General features: G+C 31.4%; 1 protein-coding gene across 2 annotated transcripts in view; it reads left to right on the forward strand.

Moving 5' to 3' along the window:
• The first annotated feature begins 376 nt into the window (after nucleotides 1–376).
• Nucleotides 377–23170, forward strand: part of LOC132928434 (transcription factor Ken 1-like) — a 43412-nt gene continuing 20618 nt past the window's right edge. Inside the window, exon 1 of one of the 2 annotated variants that reach the window (XM_060993088.1) lies at nucleotides 377–1162. Coding sequence is in view for 1 of the 2 variants with exons in the window: in XM_060993087.1 (XP_060849070.1) it covers nucleotides 14734–14741 (8 nt within the window). In the remaining variant the exon portion in view is untranslated. Of the gene's footprint in view, nucleotides 1163–13556; nucleotides 14742–23170 lie in introns of those variants that run through there. The other variant, XM_060993087.1, reaches the window with a different exon arrangement.

Consider the following 23170-nt stretch of genomic DNA (forward strand, 5'->3'; position numbering starts at 1 on the left):
ACCGGACCGCCGCCGAAGCCCGTCACCGTCGTCATTCACGTCACACAGCCGCCTGCCACCGCGCTCCTCCGGCCCACAGTTATCGCCGTGAAAAGGAACGTGTTGCGTAATGATAAGGTTGGGGGGCCCCTCACTCCGTATACCACCAGGCACGTTTTTTAACATTTTTTCTATACGCTTTTTACATCACGGTGTATAACGATGTTGACGACGATGACGATAGTAATAGTAATAGTAATAGTAATAGTAATGGTAATAATAATAATAATAATAATATTATGTGCACATCGAGTGCCAAGGCGGCTACGGTGACGTCGTCGGCGGAGCGCATGCGCCATCCGGTGTGAGTGCCGTGCACACGCCGCCGAACCAGTTGCGTGTCGAAACAAACCGCGCGCCGCCGCCGCCGCTGCTGCTGCTGCTGCCGCCGTAGTTCTCGTCCACATCGCCGTGCGTATTATACCATCCGCGGCACCGCGCGGTAGACACGACCATCGCGAGTGTGTACGGTGTGTGAACGTGTGTGCGTGTGCGTGAGTGCGTTATTTATTTATTTATTTTCTGTCCACTCGTATTTTTCGGCGCCCGCGAGTGTTTTCGCCGTCCACAAGTGTGCCGGGGAAAAGTCGATTATTTTTTTTTTTTAATCCGTCGAAAATATATCGTTCGAGTCGCCGTTCGTGTTTTTTGGAAATAATAATCCGTCGTCGGAGCCGCCGTCGTAGTCGTCGTCACTGTTATATATTATAATTTATAATGATATACGTATAGACGGTCCGCTCGACTGTCTGCAGTGTGTATAGTGTACCTTTTTTTGCCGTCCGCAAAGGAGTCGGTGCGGATTTTCCAGCATCTGGTACGGGAAACAGTGACGGTGGCGGAAGAGGAAAAATAATAATATATACTATGAGAAAAGCGAAAATCGCTCAGACATCCTCGCCCTAGCCCCGTCTGTATATCTCTATCGTATAATACGATATATATTATAATATTATAATACACGCCGACCGACCGCTTGTCCGCCGCATTGCTCGCGCGCGTGTTTGTGTTAACGCGAAAGTGAGAGTTTGGGTTCCTTCCGGTTTCGGCCGTCCGTACGAGAACGAAATAAAATACTATGATTTACGCCTGTAGGATTCTATTTGGATTACCATCATGTACGGTAAGTGCGATGCGTGTCACCGTATAATATTATTATAATACACTGTTGCTGTAGCAGATGACGATCGATCGATCGATCGATCTATAATACACGATTGTCGACTAGGTGATTTAAGTTCTTATGTTTGCATACTTTTTACTTTTACACTAATTATATATATATATTGTTGCATAACCGATTAGACTGTAATAATTTTCTTTCCGAATACGATTAAAATATCATAGGAAAAAACGAAACTATGTGAAGAAGCAATGTATTAGTATGGTCAAAACTTAAAATATTATTTTTTTGACGAAACAAATTTCCTGTTTAAAATGCATTCGTTTATTTTATGTAATAGGAGGATGTTTGCAAGAAAAGATGAACGGCCTTATATTTCAGGCAACAATAACGTGATTTGAATGGAAAGTTCAAAAAGTCTTTTTATGCCTAACGCTGCAATTGCAGACTAAATACATGAAACTATTCAATTTTTCATTTATGTAATATACAGGAAAATTAATATACGTTTTAATCATTAATAAATCGTTAAATTATTCAAATTACTTTTAGACGATAATAGACATACGAGAAACTTTGATAAATTATACTGAAGTGTAGGTGTTACATTATTATTAGCATTGCTTAGAAATAATATTAATATTTTGCGATCAAAAGATTTCGACGATAATTTAGTTTATTAAACTCAATTGCTCTAAAATCAACATTTAAACAACCATACTGTTTATACGAAATTCTCAATTAATATCCAACTACCCTTATTCTATTGGTAGGTACATACAAAATGTGTAATGTGAAAACGACCTTTAAATGCGATTTAAACAATATAATATTATATACCTAGATATATTTTTCACCGTAACATATTAACGCCGATTATATTTTCTACGTACTTTCGCGTGTCTAATACGGGGCTTATATATGTATAAATATATATACTAAATAGTTATACCCTTAGCTAATTATTAATTTGTCATCAAAAACGTCAACCTATCGACTGTGACATTCTCAACAAATTTCGCTAACGTTTGGTACGAACTGATAAGATTATAATATCTCGACCTCTCGACGGTTGGTTGGACGATATTTTATTCGGTGTGTGTAGGTGAGTCGTCGTCGCCGTCCAGTGATTTCGAAAACGAAAGTGAATAGTATTTGAATACGGTCTGGCTATTCTATACCACTGCCGTAGCCGCAGTGAATAGAATACAGCCCGAACCTTTTTTAATCACACCGGTGGCCTTGTAATACATATACATTATGTTCTATAACGATTTTCGAAGCCAAACTAAATATATACAGAGATCTATATACACGTAGGTATATATATATATATATGATTTATAATGATATGTACGCGATATACTAATGTCGGACGCTCTGCAGACGATTATTATTTGGGTATAAGTATTATAGTTGTGATGACGACAATATTACGTTCGCGTAGGAAAAAAACCTCGAGACCTTATAGGTTTTGGAAGTCCTTCGGGCTTAGGTCATCCTCAAGAACTTAACGGCACGTTAAACGTGTTTTAATGTCGAAACGATATTACTCCCAACGTGTCACCTTAAAAGCGCCTCTCGGCCTTAATGTGTGTTCTTGAGAAAACTTCGAACTGTATGGATGGTGTTATAACATTACGAGTTCGGAGTCGGTCTGTACGAATGAATGTATAGAGAAAATAAAACACGAAAGTACTTTTCAAGAAGAAAAAAATCATAATCACAAAAATTCGTCCATACTGCGTATTACATTGGTGTATAAGCATGAATAACTTGCAAACTTTATCATAGTCAAACGGTTGTAAATATTGTGACTACAGTAGTATATAGTTATATTAAACCACGTTTATATTTTACGTACCGATTATGATATTATACGCGTGTAGTCATAAAGCAAATATAGTTAATGCAGCTGAAATACATCATTACGAATCAATTTAACTACATATTACAACATCGTAATAATATAATGTCTCGAATTTTAAGATTCTCGCGTCATCCAAAGTGATGTGATAAAATTCAGATAATATATCCGACGGTCTGTCGCACAGACAACAACAAAAAATACGCACCACTACCACTACATAATTATATGTTCGCTATCTAATCACCCGTTGTGTTGACCTAATTCTAAATTCGATTGCACCATCGCGTGGTATAATTCCGCGGAAATAAAAACGTGTCTGAGAGGTGTATTCACATCGCAAACACGAAAAAACATATAAACCGCAATTATAAAATAGTATACGATCGCGGTTTTTACTCGTGAAGAAAGACGCGTTTATAAAGACACATTACAGTTTTATTATTTATCATTTATCACATATTATATGATAAAATACCAGTCATCACTCTCGTCAAATCTGTTAGCGGATCAAGTCCACGTGTTGGAGATACATGTATCATATATCAGTCCATCAAGGATAGTTGCGAGTTTTCACTTGAGCTACAATAATAAGTACTTCTAATCTATAAACTATGGCCTCGATATTATAGACACTCATAAGAAAATAATTGTGATAATGTGACCCACGACTATTATTGACGTCAATTTTTTTTTTAATTAGTCTATAGTTCAGAGAAATGAGAAGAAAAATTCTCAATCGACCGATACATTTTTAATATACGAGTATACTTACACATAGTTTCACCGATTATGTGCAAACAATTTGCACACAAATCCGTTTGTCTTGGTCTGCAATGTACGCGCATCGTTGAATCGTGAGTTATGTATAGTCGCGTGAACACTGTTCTCCCGAAATTAAAATATATTAATAATCGTTTAAGGAAAAGCATAACGAAAAAAATATTTAAATATTTTTCTTTTAAGAAATGAATATTGAAAAATGACCGCATCCAAATTGAGTTTGTGCACGCGATCATTTTAACGTCAACTGTAAAAGTGGTGCCCTTTAACATTTTTTTCCCCCCGATAAGGCTATTTTGTTATTTTTTTTTTTTTTTACATAAAATACATAGTCCAAAATCGTTTATATTATACATAGCTTAGTTATTTAGTCGGAAAAAAAAATCACTGATAATATTAAAGCATGCTCACGATTTGTGTGTATTGTGTACACACTGCATGTACACGATATTTTATGACTATGGCCGAAAATAACACTCGCGCCAGATAAGTACCGAAGGCCATCTCGAGTTATACATATTATAATAGTATACGTATACATAGAATTTTCGCAGGATCGATAACTGTGTATTTAGTTGCTAGACTTTCTCAGGATTTCTCTAGCGTATAAGTCTCATGTTGCTATATGATTCGATTTAGTCCTGGCATCATAGTTTAATCACAGTCGTGGTTTGACGACTGATTTTGTCATTGCACTGGCTCTATATATAACGTAAGACGTTTATTTCGGTATAGATCGTGATTTTTTTACAGTAATTGATTGTATAATTTCGTTAGTTAATAATGACGGTTACTCAGTACGGTATCTGCAGAATATGTGGTGTGTCATGCGCGTTACCGATTATAAGTAGGGTCGTATCAACTCGTTGTAGCTGCAGGTTCCCACGAATAGTTCGGAAAACTTTTTTCTGCGGTCAATGGACACGTAAGCTACAAGCACACTACATAATATATGATAACAAATTTGCGTGGTGAAAGAATATAAATGTCATCATATACATATCATCTGTATGCACACATAGTTTTGTCATCAAGTTATTATTATTATTAGTAGTAGTAGTAGTAGTAAGCCATTTCATCGAGCCTTACACATTAGATATTTTGTTAAATTTAGTGTATAATACCTATTTAATATAATAACATAAATTACATATTTTATAGTTATATTTTTATATTTTCAATTGACTTATGTCATTTGTGGGGGGTAGAACATCCAATTTTATAATTATTTACTCTATAACTAGATTATTATGTCGAGTTCAGTCCCTAAACTAAATTTACTGATCCAATTATTAACACACGACTATATTTGCGACCGAGAGATCTATCAAAACCGTTTGCTTTGTATCGTCATCCAAACCTAATCTAACCTATTTGACAAATGCCAAATACACACAGGAAGTGTATTTCTGTAATCTTGTCAGAATTTGCATTACGCCCAGTTTGCAGTATTATAAATAAATCAATAATATTTTATTAGAAATAGTTACGGTGATTGTAACTTGTAAGTACTTATATGAAATGTTATACTTAGACAGGTGTTCGTGTATACAGGTATTGTTATTGGGGAAAATTCAAACTGATATCCTAGCAACACATCAGATTTGATAGATCTCAATAGTATGTATAATGTATATACTATAATATAGTCATTAGTCGCCATATAGTAGAATTGTCTCACGAGACATTTTGTGAGAAATCGTATCACGGTATTGTATATTATTATAATATAATAATATATAAATACATGCCGATTATCAATACACAATACGCAACTGTATCGAACGTTATATGAAAATATATGCGTTAATCGAACCGTTCTTTTGTGCTTTTGGCGTCTCAAACTATATACACGCGGTATATTGGTTGTTACTTGAGAAATGCATTTCTGAACCACATATCGTATTTATTTTATATATAGCCAGTGATTATTCATCAAAACATTATTTTTTTTTCTGACTAATAATATTTTATTCTAAGGATTAAAAGTTTTTTAAAATATATGTGTTTCTATATTAAACAATAATAAAATAGACATTAAAAACCTTAATTTTCAGTAGTTTCAAAGTAATTTTTATCTCTTTTAATATTATCAAATCGTTTCCAATTTTATCATAATATACCTATATTATTAAACAATAAAATTTGTATTTTATTGTTGATTGCATTATAATGTGTGTAAAGCTGCAGTGCTGTAATCTCGTTTTACAATAATTTATATCCGCAGCAGTTAGACATGGTCGTATTTTGTCCATAGAATACACCTAGACTAAGTACACATAGTATTACGTAAGTGTAAGAATTCTGCTTTTTTTCCTCATAACATTATAAACTTGTAGAATGGTTTTTTAATAGTCCTTCGTGATGGTATCGTTTAGAAGTTTGATTTACGACCCTGGATATTTCTGCTGCGGTATGTATTGTATTGTGTAGCGTTTTCGTAAAAAAATCTAAGTACCTATAAAAGTGCCCACGTTTTTAGAAATACGAAAGAAAAGCAATCGTGTAGTCGTTTAAACGAATGCGAAATGGTCAATTAACCTTAATTGTTACAGAAGCATAAGAACGCGCCGTTTTGAGCGTGCTTTATTCTTTGTTTATCAATTGTGAATGAATGAATAATATACAATGTATTGGTACGACAATCAAAATTTTAAATACTCAGCAGTGAACGTTACATTTTATAATGATATTATATTGTAATATGGCAGCTATGTCAGTTGGTGGACAATATTATATTCTATCGCCATAAATTGATTGGTTTGACATTTAGGGTATCTATAATATTAACAACTTGTAATGAATAAATAAAATAATTAATGTATTGACATAAGTTTATTTGGGGTAAAAGTAACATTGTATTGTAAACAAGTAGAGTGTATATAAGGAAAAAATTAGACAGCCATATAGCGATATTAAAAAATACATATTAAATTACACTCATTTATAAACGATCCATTGAAATAGTTCATATTGAGTTAAAGAATTTAAAATGAGTCTAAACAAAAAACTAACAGGTTTACAGGTCAGTGTGAGTACATTTAACTTGATGCATAATACCTACGTCAAAAATAAGCTATGAAAAACACATAGAAAATACATCAAATTAATCTATAGATCTAAGTGTATTCATTTATTTGTTTACTTTTACACGAAGTTATATCCTTTGAATGTACTCTTTATTAGAGTTAATAATATTATTATTGTGTATTTTTTTTTTTTTTGATAATATGTGTAACATATTTTTAATAAAAAATAAAACCAAATATAAGTTCAACACCTGTTACATTCAAAATCAATACAATCAATAATTAAATATTTAAAATTAATATTAATGGCATTGGTTTGAGATCAAGTTACAGTGTGGAGGTCAAACGAGATTAGAAAAACACAATTTAGTTTTAGTTAATACAATAAATTGATACTCTGTAACTTTGTCGTTCTTGTTACTTACTATTCGTAATTAATAGGCATTTATTTTTAAACGTATCCAATCGGTGTTATTATTGGTATATACCTATACAGACTGTAGGCTAGCTACAGTTGTTAGTTAATAATGTATATAATTAAAGTATAGATATTATAAGTAAGAAAATATTATGTGGTCAAGCAATTTCAAAACCAATAATTATTTTCTATTTGTATAAATCGGAAAACTAAAAATCCATTATAAATAAAGTATATCAAATTTTATTAGAATTTCCGCAGTTACGATAATACAAAAACTGCAACTGTGTTAATCGATTGGCGATTGACGACGATGCTGTTGACGATATACATCAATAGTTCAATACTTACCTGTACGGATATGCTTAGGTATAATAAATAATAATAAACTACAATACGTTTATACCTAAAGGAAGCTTTCGGTATTTATAAAATGTATATATATATATATAATTTATATGGTTATTACGAAGTCACTCCTCCTTATTGCTTGGCTCAAATCTGCGGTTAAAATCAATAACAACAATAATAATCGACATATATAGAAATATGTGTTTGGCTGAATATGTAAGCATATAATATACGTAGTATGTATTGTATGTATGTGTATTATACGTGTATAGCAAACGAGAGTGGGACGTGGATGGAAATGGTGGCCTCGAACATCGTTGTAGGATGACAAGATCGCGTTATTATTATTATTGCTCTCTCACCATCGCACGGAGCCACGCTTGCCAAGGTCAGCGAAACTTGCACAATTTTTTCTTTGCACAACTTAATTCGTATTTACAGTCCAATACTCCATCAGTTATATATGTATATATATATATATATATATATATTAATCATACTCCGCATCGTGACTGTATTATTTCCCTTGAGTTTTCTTTATTTTCGCGTACATAGATACTGTATATTAATAGTAATATATAATATAAACTAAATACAAAATAAAATTAACCATAACCTACGGGTGTGGTGAATTTCAATAACATATTAGTGTTTTGATACAACGTGTACTCTAACATTATAATGTTTATTATGATTGATTTTTATCGTTGGACGATAGAGTTGAATTTTTTATCTCACGATTAAGACTCGAGTGTACAATTAGGTAAGAGGTAAAGCTCATATTATGGTAAAATACAGGAATATTCGTTTTTCTACCTTTCCTCGGCGTGTTTTAATTCAAAGTTTTAGACTTTTTATAAACAAAAAATAAAGTCTATATGATAAAAATATCCTAACGCCATTTTTGGTCACTATTTAATCAATATGTATTATATGTATATAATATATTATGTGGTTTATTATTGTATATTTTAATAATTGCACGTAATACTGTATATAATATCGTATTTTTAAAATTATTTCGATGTATGACTTTTTCATAATATTTAAAATGTAGCCTGCAAAATAATTGTATATATATTTTATTTAACTACACATAATTATTTTCTTAAAACATTTAACCATTTCAATTGTATACAATAAAAAACTATGTGTTGATCAAAACAGTAATAACTAATGACTAGTGCAGATACATTATATACTTATATATGCACATAATATATTTTATTTTCAGCTGATATAATATAGGTATCTATAATATATTTAACAATGGCTTTAACATTGTGGCTCGTAAATTTTATTTTTATTAAATACTTACTAATGTTTCTGGATTGAATTTAATTAAGTATTATACTTTGGTCATTAAAATAATGCAGGTTTATGATTAAAATTCGTAAATGTTTTTACTTAGTTTGAAAATGTTCACAGTAATAGTCGTTCGTGGTTTTGGTTATTTCTACTAAAATCGACATTAAGTCATAATACGCGCATTATAATATTTTACAAAACACAATGATATATTTTTGAATGATTTTAATTTTATTTTCTATTATAATGCAACTAATTTTCATTATTTAGCTTGTTCAATTTACATTGTTTTTATAATTTTACTATATACGTATGTATATACGTTTATAATTTGCATTATTTTGTATATTAAAAATTTACCTATAGCATAAGTATTATATGATTAAATTAGGTTTGTACATTTTTTTATCATTTCGGATAGGTATGTATAGTATATATTATATAATGATGACATTTGACCCAAATTATTACTTAACTCGGTGCAGTAACTATTTCTGTGTAAAAAATTATTTGAGGTATTATATTGTATACTTTTAACTGTACAGAACATTAACTATTCACACAACGTACCTATATATCCATGAACCAGCATGACATGTCGATCTAGTATGTATGCGTATATATGCGTATCTATAATTTATATATATTTAATTAAAATAACAACAATTAATTGAATTTTACAGGTGTACTTTTATGTTTGTTAGTAAAATAGACAAACGTATTTTTTTTCTGTGAAGGGGAGGGATATTAATATATTACCACGATAGAAATTGTTTCGTAATTAATATAATATAGGTATAGTATCACATGTGATCACCTATTATATTTTGTAGTTTATATAATACAAGAGTATCAATTATCAGATAGAGTATGGAAAGTGACTAAAAACTAAATTACAAGAAAATCATGATCATGGTAAATTTAGCGAGGTAAATCAGAAAAAGACAATTAAAATTAAACTATATCATTATACATTTATCTACGTATTCCTGTTCTGTTGTTTTTAACACTCCTTTGTATACTCAAGGTCAAGGTCAGAAGCATTAGAAAACTTTTAGACAGCAGGTATTTTATGCGTAAAAAATTGGATTAGGAAAAACGACTTGCTGTTATTATAATTTATAGGTTTATCAACAGATACTAATGCCCACACCTAATTATTTCACTCATTTCTATAGCTACATAATATATAATATAATATATTTATATTATTTGAATAATCCACTCGAATGTCGTTTAACCGTATACACTTAATTAATGCAGTATTGTTGACATCTCACATTGTTGTTGGTATTATGATTAAATTGACTTACGAATATTTTGATTTAGTAGTTGAGTTGTTAAAATGTTTATAGATCGATTTGAGTTGCCTGTCCTGTCGGAGATTTAGTTTATTTATTTTTATTAATATATCATAATTATAAAGATAAGTACCTCTCGTAAAAAAAAAAAAAATACATAGTAAAAAAAAGTATATAAACAGCGTTAAATTGTTTATATTACGTATTATAAATAAATGTGTAGAGCCAGTGGGTACCTATTATTTACGGGATTTCCGATAACTATTTAAAATTCGCTATCGCTGTATAGAGAGAAATGTGATCAGTCATTTAAACGCGGCCGCCCGCGTTATCCCCGCCGAGAAAAGAAAATAAGAAAAAATACATCGCCTACGTTCGAACATTTCTACTGTATTATGTAGTAGTCTCGTCTTCTCGCAATTTCTCCTGCGCTGGTCGCCCCGCTGCCGCTGCGCCGGAGATGTCGTAACAGCCGCGCGCTCGTTGTTTCGTAACAGCGTCGCGTACGCACGCACACTGTGCACTAGCTGCGATTGTAATAATATAGTATGACGTATATATCAATATACATATTAAACGCGACAGAGAATAAAATATAGTCATATCGTTTTAAATTTATCGACAACACATATACGTGTGAGACGCGTAAAATGTGTATATTTATATATACGGACTTGCGCGAATCGGTAAAATCTGTCGAGATGAAAATTACTATACGTCCGATCGATACGATAATAGTTATTAGACTCCTCCGCGATAACACGTTTTACGAACATTTTTTAAATACTTATTGAAATAACCTGCGGTACGCGGTTTCGCGGCTGGTCCATATCGCGCGGGTCGATGTACAATAAACACAGTGATGGTAAAAATCTGCATCTCTGTAACACAATATTATATACTACGTACACGTTATAAGATATATATATATTGTAATAAAATAATATCATATTTATTTGCGTGTTTACAGCTATTATAGTAGGCGCGAATCAATCGATTAGGTGTTCTTATAACAAATCCGTATACACACTTTCATCTCGCGATTCGTATTCAATTATAATTAGGTGTGTTATTATTATTATTATTATTCGAAAATCGTGAGTAGGGAGATGATATAGGTATAGGTACATAGAAATATGTATTCTATGAGTATATTAAAAATATCGTTTGTCACCGTTCGTATTATTCACCAATGTCATCCGTGTCAAGAGTATATATTATAACTATAATATACACTCATAATATATAATATTATGTATGTATTCCGATCGACCTTGTAATAGATAGTATAATATTATTATTATTATTTATGGCTTTGGCTTTACGGCAACTGTTTAGTGCCACTCGTATTATTGTGGGATTGGATTCGTATGCGAAACGCACCTTTCGAGTGTACCTATATAGATAATAATTATTACAATATTATTATTGTTGTCTCGCCTATTTACACGCATACAAAATACGATCGCGATTTTCGATGCTTGGGCGACCGACCGCGTGCAGGGAATCCAGAAATCCTGTTCTATCACAACCTATATATTATACCCCGCAGATATTTGGGCAACTAATTTTATATATTATGTTTGTGTGTTCATGTACCGTGTGTACGCGCTTCGTATACGATATTGTTAGATTTCGACTCCAAATCCGGTCTCGATATATTTTTTTCGTCGTCAAGCATTGTGTCTATATACCATTATAAATAACAATAAAAATCGTAAAAAAAAAAAAAGCGTTCTTACATTTCGCACCACTGGAGTACACGATTCGGACGAGAGATTGTTGATTCGGACCACCGCGCGCGCGTGTGTGTGTGTGTGTGTGTGTGTTATATATATTATACCACGTATCGTTTTTCACGTGCACATGCGAAATCCGGTCAAGGATTTCAGAACCCTCTGTGGCAGTGGAGGCGGCGGCGTTAGCACTACAGTTTCGCCTATGAAAGTCTTTCGGGAAAAAAAAAAAACGCGGCAACCATGCTGTACAATTTCTATGGCCTTGGCGGTGCAGTCGACTCCGTGATTGAATGTTAATTTAATTATGTTTACGAACCTCGAAAACAGAGGCCAAATTTGGGATTTAGTCTATGTATATATACAAGTTTGTGTGTGCGTATTCGTATCATAACATAATATGTAAATTTAATACTTACGATGATGTTATGAGTACCTACCTATGTTCTGCATATTTTGTTAATTGGATAGTTTTGGGGTCATTTTCATAGGTCACGAGTACGCGACGAGCGTCTAAAGAATAATGTTAAATTATACCGAAAATTATCAAGCTGAATAGATATAGAGCCGTACAGCTCTATCATAGTGCCGTCGTACATATATTATACCAAGTCAAGTCTTATTCATCTTATTCAAACTAAATTAATGAATTCAGGTCAAATCCACATGTCAAGGTATATTTTATATATATATATATATACATATGGGATGTAACATGTAAACTTAAAAATAATCTGAAATAAAAATAACATTTTTTGAAAATCAATATATCTGATAAGTATATTACTATAATTATTATACGTACTACCTATTAAAAAATACTACATAATAATAATATTTAAATTATTTGTAAAATTATTATTTTTATTTCCGTTGGTTCTATTATAATGCACTTGCTATACAATTTCTGATAATTCTTATGCATAAATTATAAACCAGTGGATATATGTAAAATATGATATTATAGAATATTCAAAAAACACCAAAATAATTATAAGTGTAATTAAAATTAATATTATGAGCATACAACGACAACGATAAAATAATAGTATTGTTACCACATTGTGTTTTAAAGGTTTTAAACCAAAAAAACTCTTCAACAGTTATTAAGTTTATTATAAACGTGTATTTTAACATTGGCTCATTTTGACAGTACCTAATGACATTTGCTTAAGGAAAAAAATTAAATAAAAAAAAAATCAAAGAACTACTGTCGTTCAAAAAGCGACAGCTATTGTTTCTCTGCTGCAGTATTCATTGTTCGTATATTTTTTTCTTGGTTATACATAAATGTATAGGATAACAAAAACAGATTGAACATTTTATAAATAATTAATAATATACATTTTTTATTATAGCAATTTCACAATACTTTTTAATACATTTATGCGTGCCATCAAAATATATCAAACATTACTTTTACTTAGAACCAGACTGACCTCTGTAATATATAAACCAGAAAAAAAATATGCATGTTTTAATCAAATTTTTTTATACCTATCGAGAAAATTCAAATAAAAATATTATGTCTTTAAGTAACTATAAATAATATATAATTAATAAAAAGCAAATTTTTAAATAAAGCGTGTTTCATTTACTTCTACCCGACATTGATGATAACCACGACTTACAATAATAAGTGTAAATACATTAAGTACAATATATTTAATAATATAAGGAACCGTGTGATATTCGAAAAATGATTTGTTGGCTACCAACATTATAAATACCGATGTTTATTTAACGTATCTTTTGTATGTTCGTGTGACGGGTATGTTGCGTGTATGAATACAACACTGAAGTATTTATCTTCTATATATATACTCTGTTGAATGTGTGGTGTTTATGTATAACATAATAACGAAATCCGGTGATAGAACTCGACCTTTGTGAACGCCTGTCCAAGAGATACGTCTGGCCTACGAGGGAGGTCGTCCGTAGACCTGACCCGATTTTGAGGACGGTTGTTTTTTTACGCACATACCTACATAAAGGTATTATAGGTACGCATCTTACAGCTCGTGAAGAATATCGATTTTCACTTTCAATGGACTAAACACTGCAGTCTATTATATCCAAACAAAATCTTCCTTTTCAAAATTCTATTCACTTCCGAGTATCCTGCGAGTACTCGTACATGTTTTATCCATTATACAATATTAATACGATGAGTAACGAAACATATTTAACGTTTCCGCAGTCTACCTATTCTTAAAATGGCAACCGAAAAAAAAAAAAAAATCCGAAATGACCTTTTTCCCGAACAGACGGGGTATTATTATTATTATTATATATTATTGTCGTTAGTCGTGTCCGTGACGTTAAACGTTTCCAAATCTGTGCGCGATCAGAGTGTCTGTCTCTGCAAATAAAATATATCTTGTACGCACTGTAGTATTTTTTTTCTTCACAATATCGCAGAAATCGGTACGACTCGATTCGGTCGTATATTATATTATTCAGTGAGTGCCGATTCCGCCGCCGAACGAACGGACGAAACTTTGAATCACGGTCTCGAAATATACAATAATATTATGTAGGTTAGCCCATATCCGTTCCTGAAAACGGTTAAAAATAATGATAGATTATCATAGGACGATAATTTCGCAACCGATTGCGTCTTATCGACCGCAGTATTCCGCTTTCGTCGAAGGCGTCTGATAAGCGCGTTCGTACGCCGTAATATTATTATACACACGTAGTCGTCGTATCAACATTCTACCTACTTACACATCTCAATGCAATAAATCGATCGCCGTAAACGGCTATTTCAATACGATGAGCGAGTAAGTCAACAGCTGATAGCGCAAGTATCCTCGAGTACGCGTGCATCACGTATATTGTTAATTATTCGTATATTAGACATATATTGTATATGAATAGCGTAGTAATATTATTATTATAATAATTGTTTATCATTAGGTATTATATTTTTTTCACTATTCAAGCCTAATAATATTATACGTACTACGTTATATTATCACTATACACTGCAGCTATCTGTATTGTTTATAATCAATTGCGATTGTTCTATATCCTTCGGATGTTTGCCCTAATTTTACTCGCACAAGGAACAATACACACGACCTGTACATTTTATATTTATACTAATCACGATTTAGGCATATACCTATATCCGTTATTTACAAATTGTTTACACAATACGTGTTTAATGTATTGTAAAATATTGTACCTAATGTAAGTTTTCGTCCAGCTTATACGTATAATATTAATATATTAATATATAGTAGGTAGTTACAACTGATAAGTTTTACTTTTATTCGATTCCTTGACCATTATACACATGTCGATTTAATGTATTCTATATTGTATAATATATTAGCTGAGTTATGGAATCAAAATATTTTGGTTTTTTTTTTCCTGATTTCGATATGTAATGAATTGTTCTTATAAAATTACAACGATGATAGCTGTTAATACATTAATTTCTCAATGTATAGTGTACCTACTTATATTTTTTATTTAAAACAAAAAATTGCGAAAATAATGGTTGAGTTAATAAACTAACATCTGGTTTTTTTTTTTATCAGGTGCTTATAATATTATTGAAATCGCAATAAACTATTGGGTTTTTCGAACGCAAATTATTTGTGGTTTATTTATAATAATAAACGAAAAACATTTAAACAATTCGTGCTGAGTATACGCAAAAACAGTAACGACGTTACCATACAACATTACATACAGCATGTGCACGCAGTGAAATACTTAATAATATTATAATAATTTTGATAACGATATGATTGAATATTATTGTCATAAATTACAACTTATATCGAACATCATGACGTGTGCGATCAATATCTGTATAGATGTCTTATATTTGTTGTATCATTATATTGGGTATAAATCGCTGAGTACGGTGTTTTGCTTTACGTTTTATTTAATCTACTTTTTTTTTACTTTTACGTTCCTGACCGTACAATGTAATAATAATTATACTGTGCAATAATACGGCAAAACAACTGGCGTATACTTTTATTCTTTCTATAAACGACACGATTCGATTTGACCTCACGGCCGCTGTGATTGATTTCGCAACTTATTTGGCACCGCAGCTATTACGGAATGTTTCGCGATTTTCAATGTTGTTTCGCGAAGAAAAAGAAAGTAATTACTCCGGTTTACCCGTTTGGGTTTCTCGATCGAACGATTAAAAAGTGTATATTATATATTATTATTTTTATTATTAATAATAATATAAATGAAAGATCGCCACGCGGAGGGATACTACCTGTTCGATAATCTTTTACTTCTTTCTTCTCTGCATTATAATAATATATACGTATTACATGATGTCATGATGAATTTTATCGCAATAACATAATACCTAATAGTAAGTAGCAATACAAGTTAGTAAGAGTATTTTTTTTTTCCGGTAATGTTATACGACTTTTTTATTTAATTTTTACGAAAACTCGCAACAATGAATTTTATGTTGCTTTATAACTGTTACTAATATATAAAATTAATAACATGTTGAATACGCTGTATTCTACGAATGTATACACATAACGCATATACAATAAGATTAGTTTTTTTCATTATTTGCTGCTGTTATTATGCAGTACTGCAGATAGCACCTATGTATGCTATTTTTACTTTTGTTTTCAATATTACATGTGAATTATAATTATTTAGCAATATAGCGCAATGGCCTCGCATAGCCAGCCCATTGTTTGCTTTCGCTTATTATTTTTCTTTCGATTTTCACTATCAAAAGTATTTCTATTATTATATTATGTAGGTACATCTTATATAACATTTATGTTAACACTGTACTATTATTAGAAATGCTTACGGTGTATTGAATTTAATATTTGCAAAGGCTCTTTGAACGGCGTTGTAATTATTTTAACCGTGACTTCAAGACGGTTAATTAACGTTCCGTTTTATGTCGACGCAAGTGCATACTTTATTACAATACGGTTTTGGGTTCTCGGGGCGTAATACGGTATCAACAGAATACAATTTGAACCTCCACAGTAAATTTTAATAGTCACTTACATCAAAAACGCTTTCGATATAAATATTAAATATTTTAATAAAACATTGTCTGATATGAAATGCGTGCTCATGTGACTTTTATTCGTTTCGAAACATGTATCATGTGGCACGCACTTCTGTGTTTGTACACATGTCTCAATCAGTCCAATATTATTTTTCCCGACCCACAGCGACCGACCACACGACACTTCGAAAACTCGAAACAATAAACTCATGGATAAATAAGACATAATAATATAAAGACCGCAGTTTTTTTTTTCAATTGTCCTCTTTGTGTCTTACGATTAGTAATTGATTTATTTTTGTGGTTTTCAAGCTTTTGTCCAAAAAATGATTGACCAATCTTCAGGCAATCGATTTTAATATACATTAGGTATGTTAGTTTTGACAAACGTGCATTATATTATATTTATATAATATTATGTATATTATATTAGCTGAATACTATATTGGAAAAATAACGCAGAGGAAAACAAGCTGCTTTGTTTTGAAGTATCGTTTTAATAATATAACATATTAGTGTCTATATTATTAAATTTTATACGACTAAGATATAGTAGATTGTACGTATATGTTTTCATCGTAGTGAAATATATATATGGTTAATATATACATGGGTTGAAATTTAAAACTTCATTAAACACACTGAAACCAAAACACGTAAACCTCTATAAATATTATGTTTTTTATATATATAAAAGGGTAACATACACATGCATTGAATCGAGCGAAGAGAGGTTTAATAAACAATGTGTGTATTGTGCTACTCGTTAAAAACTTTTTGAAAAGTTTGTTATAATATTTTCTTGACATCTACCGTACTTATATATACTTTGATCGACACTCCCCTTGGAAAATTTCTCAAGCGTACATTCGTTCACTTTAATGCATTATATTATCGTTATCTGCACCACACGACACGACTGGATATTATAAGCCATATAATAATAATACTTTTATGTAACACATTTTAAAAATGTATAGATTTTTCTCATCAAATTTAATAGTTCTAGATTATAATCATTGGTTTTACGTTAGGTAAATATAAATTATATTTCATTAAATATATACATGCCATGGTCTTTTATAATTCTATTAATACAATATGACGGTAATCAAATATTAAGCATTACCAATAAGATTCTAGTCGTTATAAATTAAAACTGCGGTACTCGCCCAATATGTTATCTATCGCTCATTTGATAGTTTAGTATGATATCTACCACATTTAAATATTCTAGATAGAATCTACTAATAACGTCCATTTTATAATTTTACGATTAATATATTGAACGTTGTAAGGGATATGGTTAAGTGAAATGTATGATACAAATAACTAATAAGATATTTAGTTTCTGTTTATTTTTTGTGCGGGTAATAATAATAGAGATAAATCATAATAATATATTTATCGACCTAATAACTATTAACTGTCGTCAAAACTTAACAGATAGAAACGTTCTGCAGACGCGTCAAAACTAAGTAATATGACATTAAAACAAGCAGGCGCAACCAACACAATATTAGAGTCTATCTCAATTGTTTCAAGAATAGTGGTGGTACTCTCTTCAACCATCTACAGAAGATTTATTTGAATAATTTCTCAGATAACTAAATACAAATATAATATAACCTATGTATCTATATACTATACACTAATAACGAAAAAAATGATCCTTTACATATTTAATACATTTTGATAAATATTATTAGAACTGCAATACATTTTAAATAGATAATTGCATTTAGTTAAAGTACTAGTGTAATTAGTATATTAAATGTATAAAAGATAATATGTATAAAACGTATATAAATGTGATATAAATATATCACTGCTAGTTTTAACTCGTTAAGAGTTGTGCACGAACTTTTTTCAAGAAAAATATAAAGTTTGGCTGAAATGTAATCTATATAGGCACAAAAATAAGATATTTATTATAAAATATATGTTATTAAATAATCAACAAGACAAGAGGGCTTTACATATTGGTCTTACGATGATGTAATTTATTTTAATATAAATGTATAGAATTATAATCATTATAATAAAGTTCAGTAATCACTGTATTCATGCATAGATCAATCATAATGGCGTTTTAGACACATAATTTGTTAGTAGGTAGTTTTCGGAAAATGAATAATAAATATTAATTTGTTTTCCACGATATAATATATAAGTTTGTATATTATGACTTGATATTTGAATTGAATGCTGTGCATATATCGTAATCAATATATTATATTTTGATTATTCTTATTCATTAATTATATTTATGAGTGCTTACAATTCTATAACGTTCTATTGGCTATTTATATATATATTATAAATACGTGCTTAAATCATCCAAATGATGTGAATGTTTAACTCGTAACCTAATTTATGATATTATATCATGCAAACACTAATCAGTAATCAGTTTAATGAGGCGCTCGTCGTACATCGTAAACATTTAAAACAATAATATTATACCGTTTCCACGGGTCCATCGGTCGACGCCGGACTACGTTGTAATGCGACTATGCGAATACGTTATAATAGACGATCGTGAAAGATGAATAAAGTGCGAGTGATTATATTTTAAAATCAAAACGTATTTATGGGTATACGTAATATGAGTACTGCACGTGGTTGATACCTGTATAGTGTATATTAACGCTTATATACAGATGTGTTGTAGAATGTAGATAGATATAGTGATTAGTGGTGTAGGTTTTCATTTTCTACTTTTACCGTTTTTGACGACTGTTACAAAAACCATAGTATAGGTAACGGATTTTTATTACGTTTTCGGTATATTAACATAATTATTATGTATACGCGCGCAACCACTTTACACATTTGATTTTTACTATTACTATACACACACATATGTATAAATATACAATGTACTATGTACCCGTTGGTTGTCGTAGTTCAGTTTTCACCAAATTTTACGCCGCCGTATAATATGTATTGGTATGTGTATTATGTTTATCTAACTATATGATGTGTATATAGCAGCAATATTTTAAATACGTACTGATTTATAAGCTTTTATTAAATACACCGTCTCGGGGGAGAGATGGTTATAATATTAATTTCATAAAATAGAAATGTACTACCTATGTGTATTTTCATTTTTTTGTTCTAAATGTAATAATTATTATTATGCAATAAGTATATCTATAATATATAAAATATAAATGTAGTGTATTAATATAGATATGTATGCAAATACATTTATAGAACATTATAGAACATATTTTCAAAATTTATCCCTCGATTTGAATATTATAGGTGATATACACGTTTGAAGTGAACAGTGTTTGATCTTTGTGTTGTTTATTCAAAACCATAAAATATAAACTTTTGACAATCCGGTATTTGATGTACGTATAATATTATATAGGTATCATAATATACAGCATTATGAAAATAATTAAATCGGAAACGATTCCTCCCCCCCTCTTTCTATGCCACTGGCACCTGATAACGATTATGATAATAATAATAATAATAAAAACAACAACAATAACAAGAATATACGAACACACGGCGTGCACTGAAATTCGCAAGCGTATAGACACGCCGTTCGATCATTTTATCGTTCTACACACGAGATCGCATGGATCGGTCGAGTATGTACATATTATTATTTCGTAAACCGCGCAAACAATTATGTCATTAATAAGTCACAGCTTTATACATATTATTATTATCGCCGTTATCATAGGTGTTAACTCGCCACAATTAAACACGCGGGTTTCGCGTGCGCGCGTAAAAAGAAGACACACACATACACACGCACAGACGCAATAATAATAATAATATACACAATACGTAACGTCGGACCCTTTGAACGAATTCGCTTACTCGTATACATATTATACCTGCGCCGTTCGCTGACCGGTGAAAATATCGTGTCGTACAAATCGCACGCCGTCAACGCGGTTCACTATACTGTTGTACTCGATATTGTTATTATTATTATCGTTATTGCAGATATACAGCCAGGGCCGGATTTAGACTGCCAGATGCCCGGGGCAAATCTTTTTTTGATGCCCCTGACAGAAAAAAAATTAAAAATACCCAATATCTAAGTAGTTAAGGAAAAAAATTAAAAATTTGTCAACTTACACATTATGTCTATTCACCTAAAATGTATTTATTCCTAGTTTGATATACCACTGTTCATGTATCACAAATTTAAAAATTCATTTAGAGATCTCAATATTATAATAATTTTATTAAGTCTTCGTAATTTGAAGAGTTAAAACAAGTATATTAATCTCATTATATTTTATTTATTAAAATTTTGAAATTTAACCTTCACACTGTTACATTATTAATAAATCACTATTTAATTTTTAAAGTTTATATTTTTTTTTTTAGTATTTCAATATTCGGATGCCCCCAAACATCTGTTGCCCGGGGCAAGTGCCCCCAAAGCCCCCCCGTCAAATCCGGCCCTGCGTACAGCGCGCAAGTTTGCGACGCACCCCGTTCTGTCACTGCAGTCCGCTGCGACCATATTATACGTGTATTATACACTACACGTACCTACCTATATAACACGCGCGGCCGCGTCAATTAGTCTGGTCTCGCGATGACGCGTGCACGGTGTATATACATCACACACTGTATACAACGTACTCGCGCATACGAATAATAATAATAATACGCACACGCGTACCTATATATGCATAATGTATTATAATATATATATATATAGTGTACGTTGTACCGTATATTTATATATATATATATATATATATATATACGCACACACGATGTGAAAGTTCACGGAACGGCGGAGGTACATAGTAGTAGTAGTAGTAGTAGTAGTTATATAATTGCGTTACGGCAGCCCGAGGGTTAAGCCGGCCGTCGCCGGTCGCCTTTCAACCTTTCTTCTTTCTTCATCGTCATAATAATATTTTAACACGCGCACGAATAACGAATATAATACCGCGTGTGTGTGCGTGTAGGTATTATATATTATTAATATTATCGGGACCGCGAGAAACTCTGTATAGGCGTTGCACAGCTGTTGTAGACGTGCGCCGGCAATAATAACGTGTGTGCATATAAAATAATAACAATAATGTACTACACTACTACGCCTAAACGATAACGACAATACGCGCGCGCGGTGTTGTACGTACGTATGTCGTATGTATGTATGTATGTATGAATATTTATGATTTATACCGATCGCGATCGTCGTCGGGGGCGGTACCGCGAGCGATGATCGAGCACCGCGGGGTGACGGGGCCAGCGACCGGCGAAACGACCACTAAGAAAATATTATTATAATTAATAAATCGCAACGGTATTTTATGTGATAATACGCGTATACGGCACGACTGCAGGGTAAAGCTCGACGGACGCGTCATCAATGCGACGGCTGAAAATGCATTGAATCGTATAATATGTTATTATGTATCGTAGTAAAAGTATTACTGTAATACATATATGCTATGTATGATATAGTCGAGACAATTTGTTTAAAACACTACGGTTTGTGGGAACATACCTAATAGGTATACTCGTATAATATATAGTTCTATAAATTATAAAATGTAATTTTCAGACGTGTGTGATGAATATAATATTGCAGTGTTTATGTTATTCAAATTAGTTCTGATCAATAATAATATAGTATTACTATGTGCTCGAAATTGTCAAATGTGTAATTTTATGCGAAATGTGTTTGCAGATATTTTGAAATTTAAACTTTGCAAATTTAAATTCGTGTCATATACTTGTCGGCAATATAACTGTGACTGTTTGAATAAACTACGTAAAGCCAAATAACAACAGCTAGCTCAATATAATCAGAGCACACGAATTATTATAATTAAATGTATAATATTATACTATATAGCATTAAATGTATATAATTAGATTTCTACATTCCGCCAAGTCCTCGGGGAAAAAAAATGATACCGTTTGGTCACGAATCATTCGATACTCCATCTTTGATATCATTATTATGTTTTTAATGTCAAAATATCTCTAGTCGTTTTTAAGTATTTTGAGGTTTTATATTTTTGATCGATGTATTATCGTAATCTCCTAACCTATATTCGGTAATATCATAATTACGACGGTTTTGGCCACAGTTGCCGCCGTCATAATATAGCAGATGCAAGCCCGGTGCACGTACCTGTATTGTATTATATCATAATGCAGCACGATGACGAC

The sequence above is a fragment of the Rhopalosiphum padi genome, chromosome 4, assembly GCF_020882245.1.
Source record: "Rhopalosiphum padi isolate XX-2018 chromosome 4, ASM2088224v1, whole genome shotgun sequence".
Taxonomy (NCBI): Eukaryota; Metazoa; Arthropoda; class Insecta; order Hemiptera; family Aphididae; genus Rhopalosiphum; species Rhopalosiphum padi.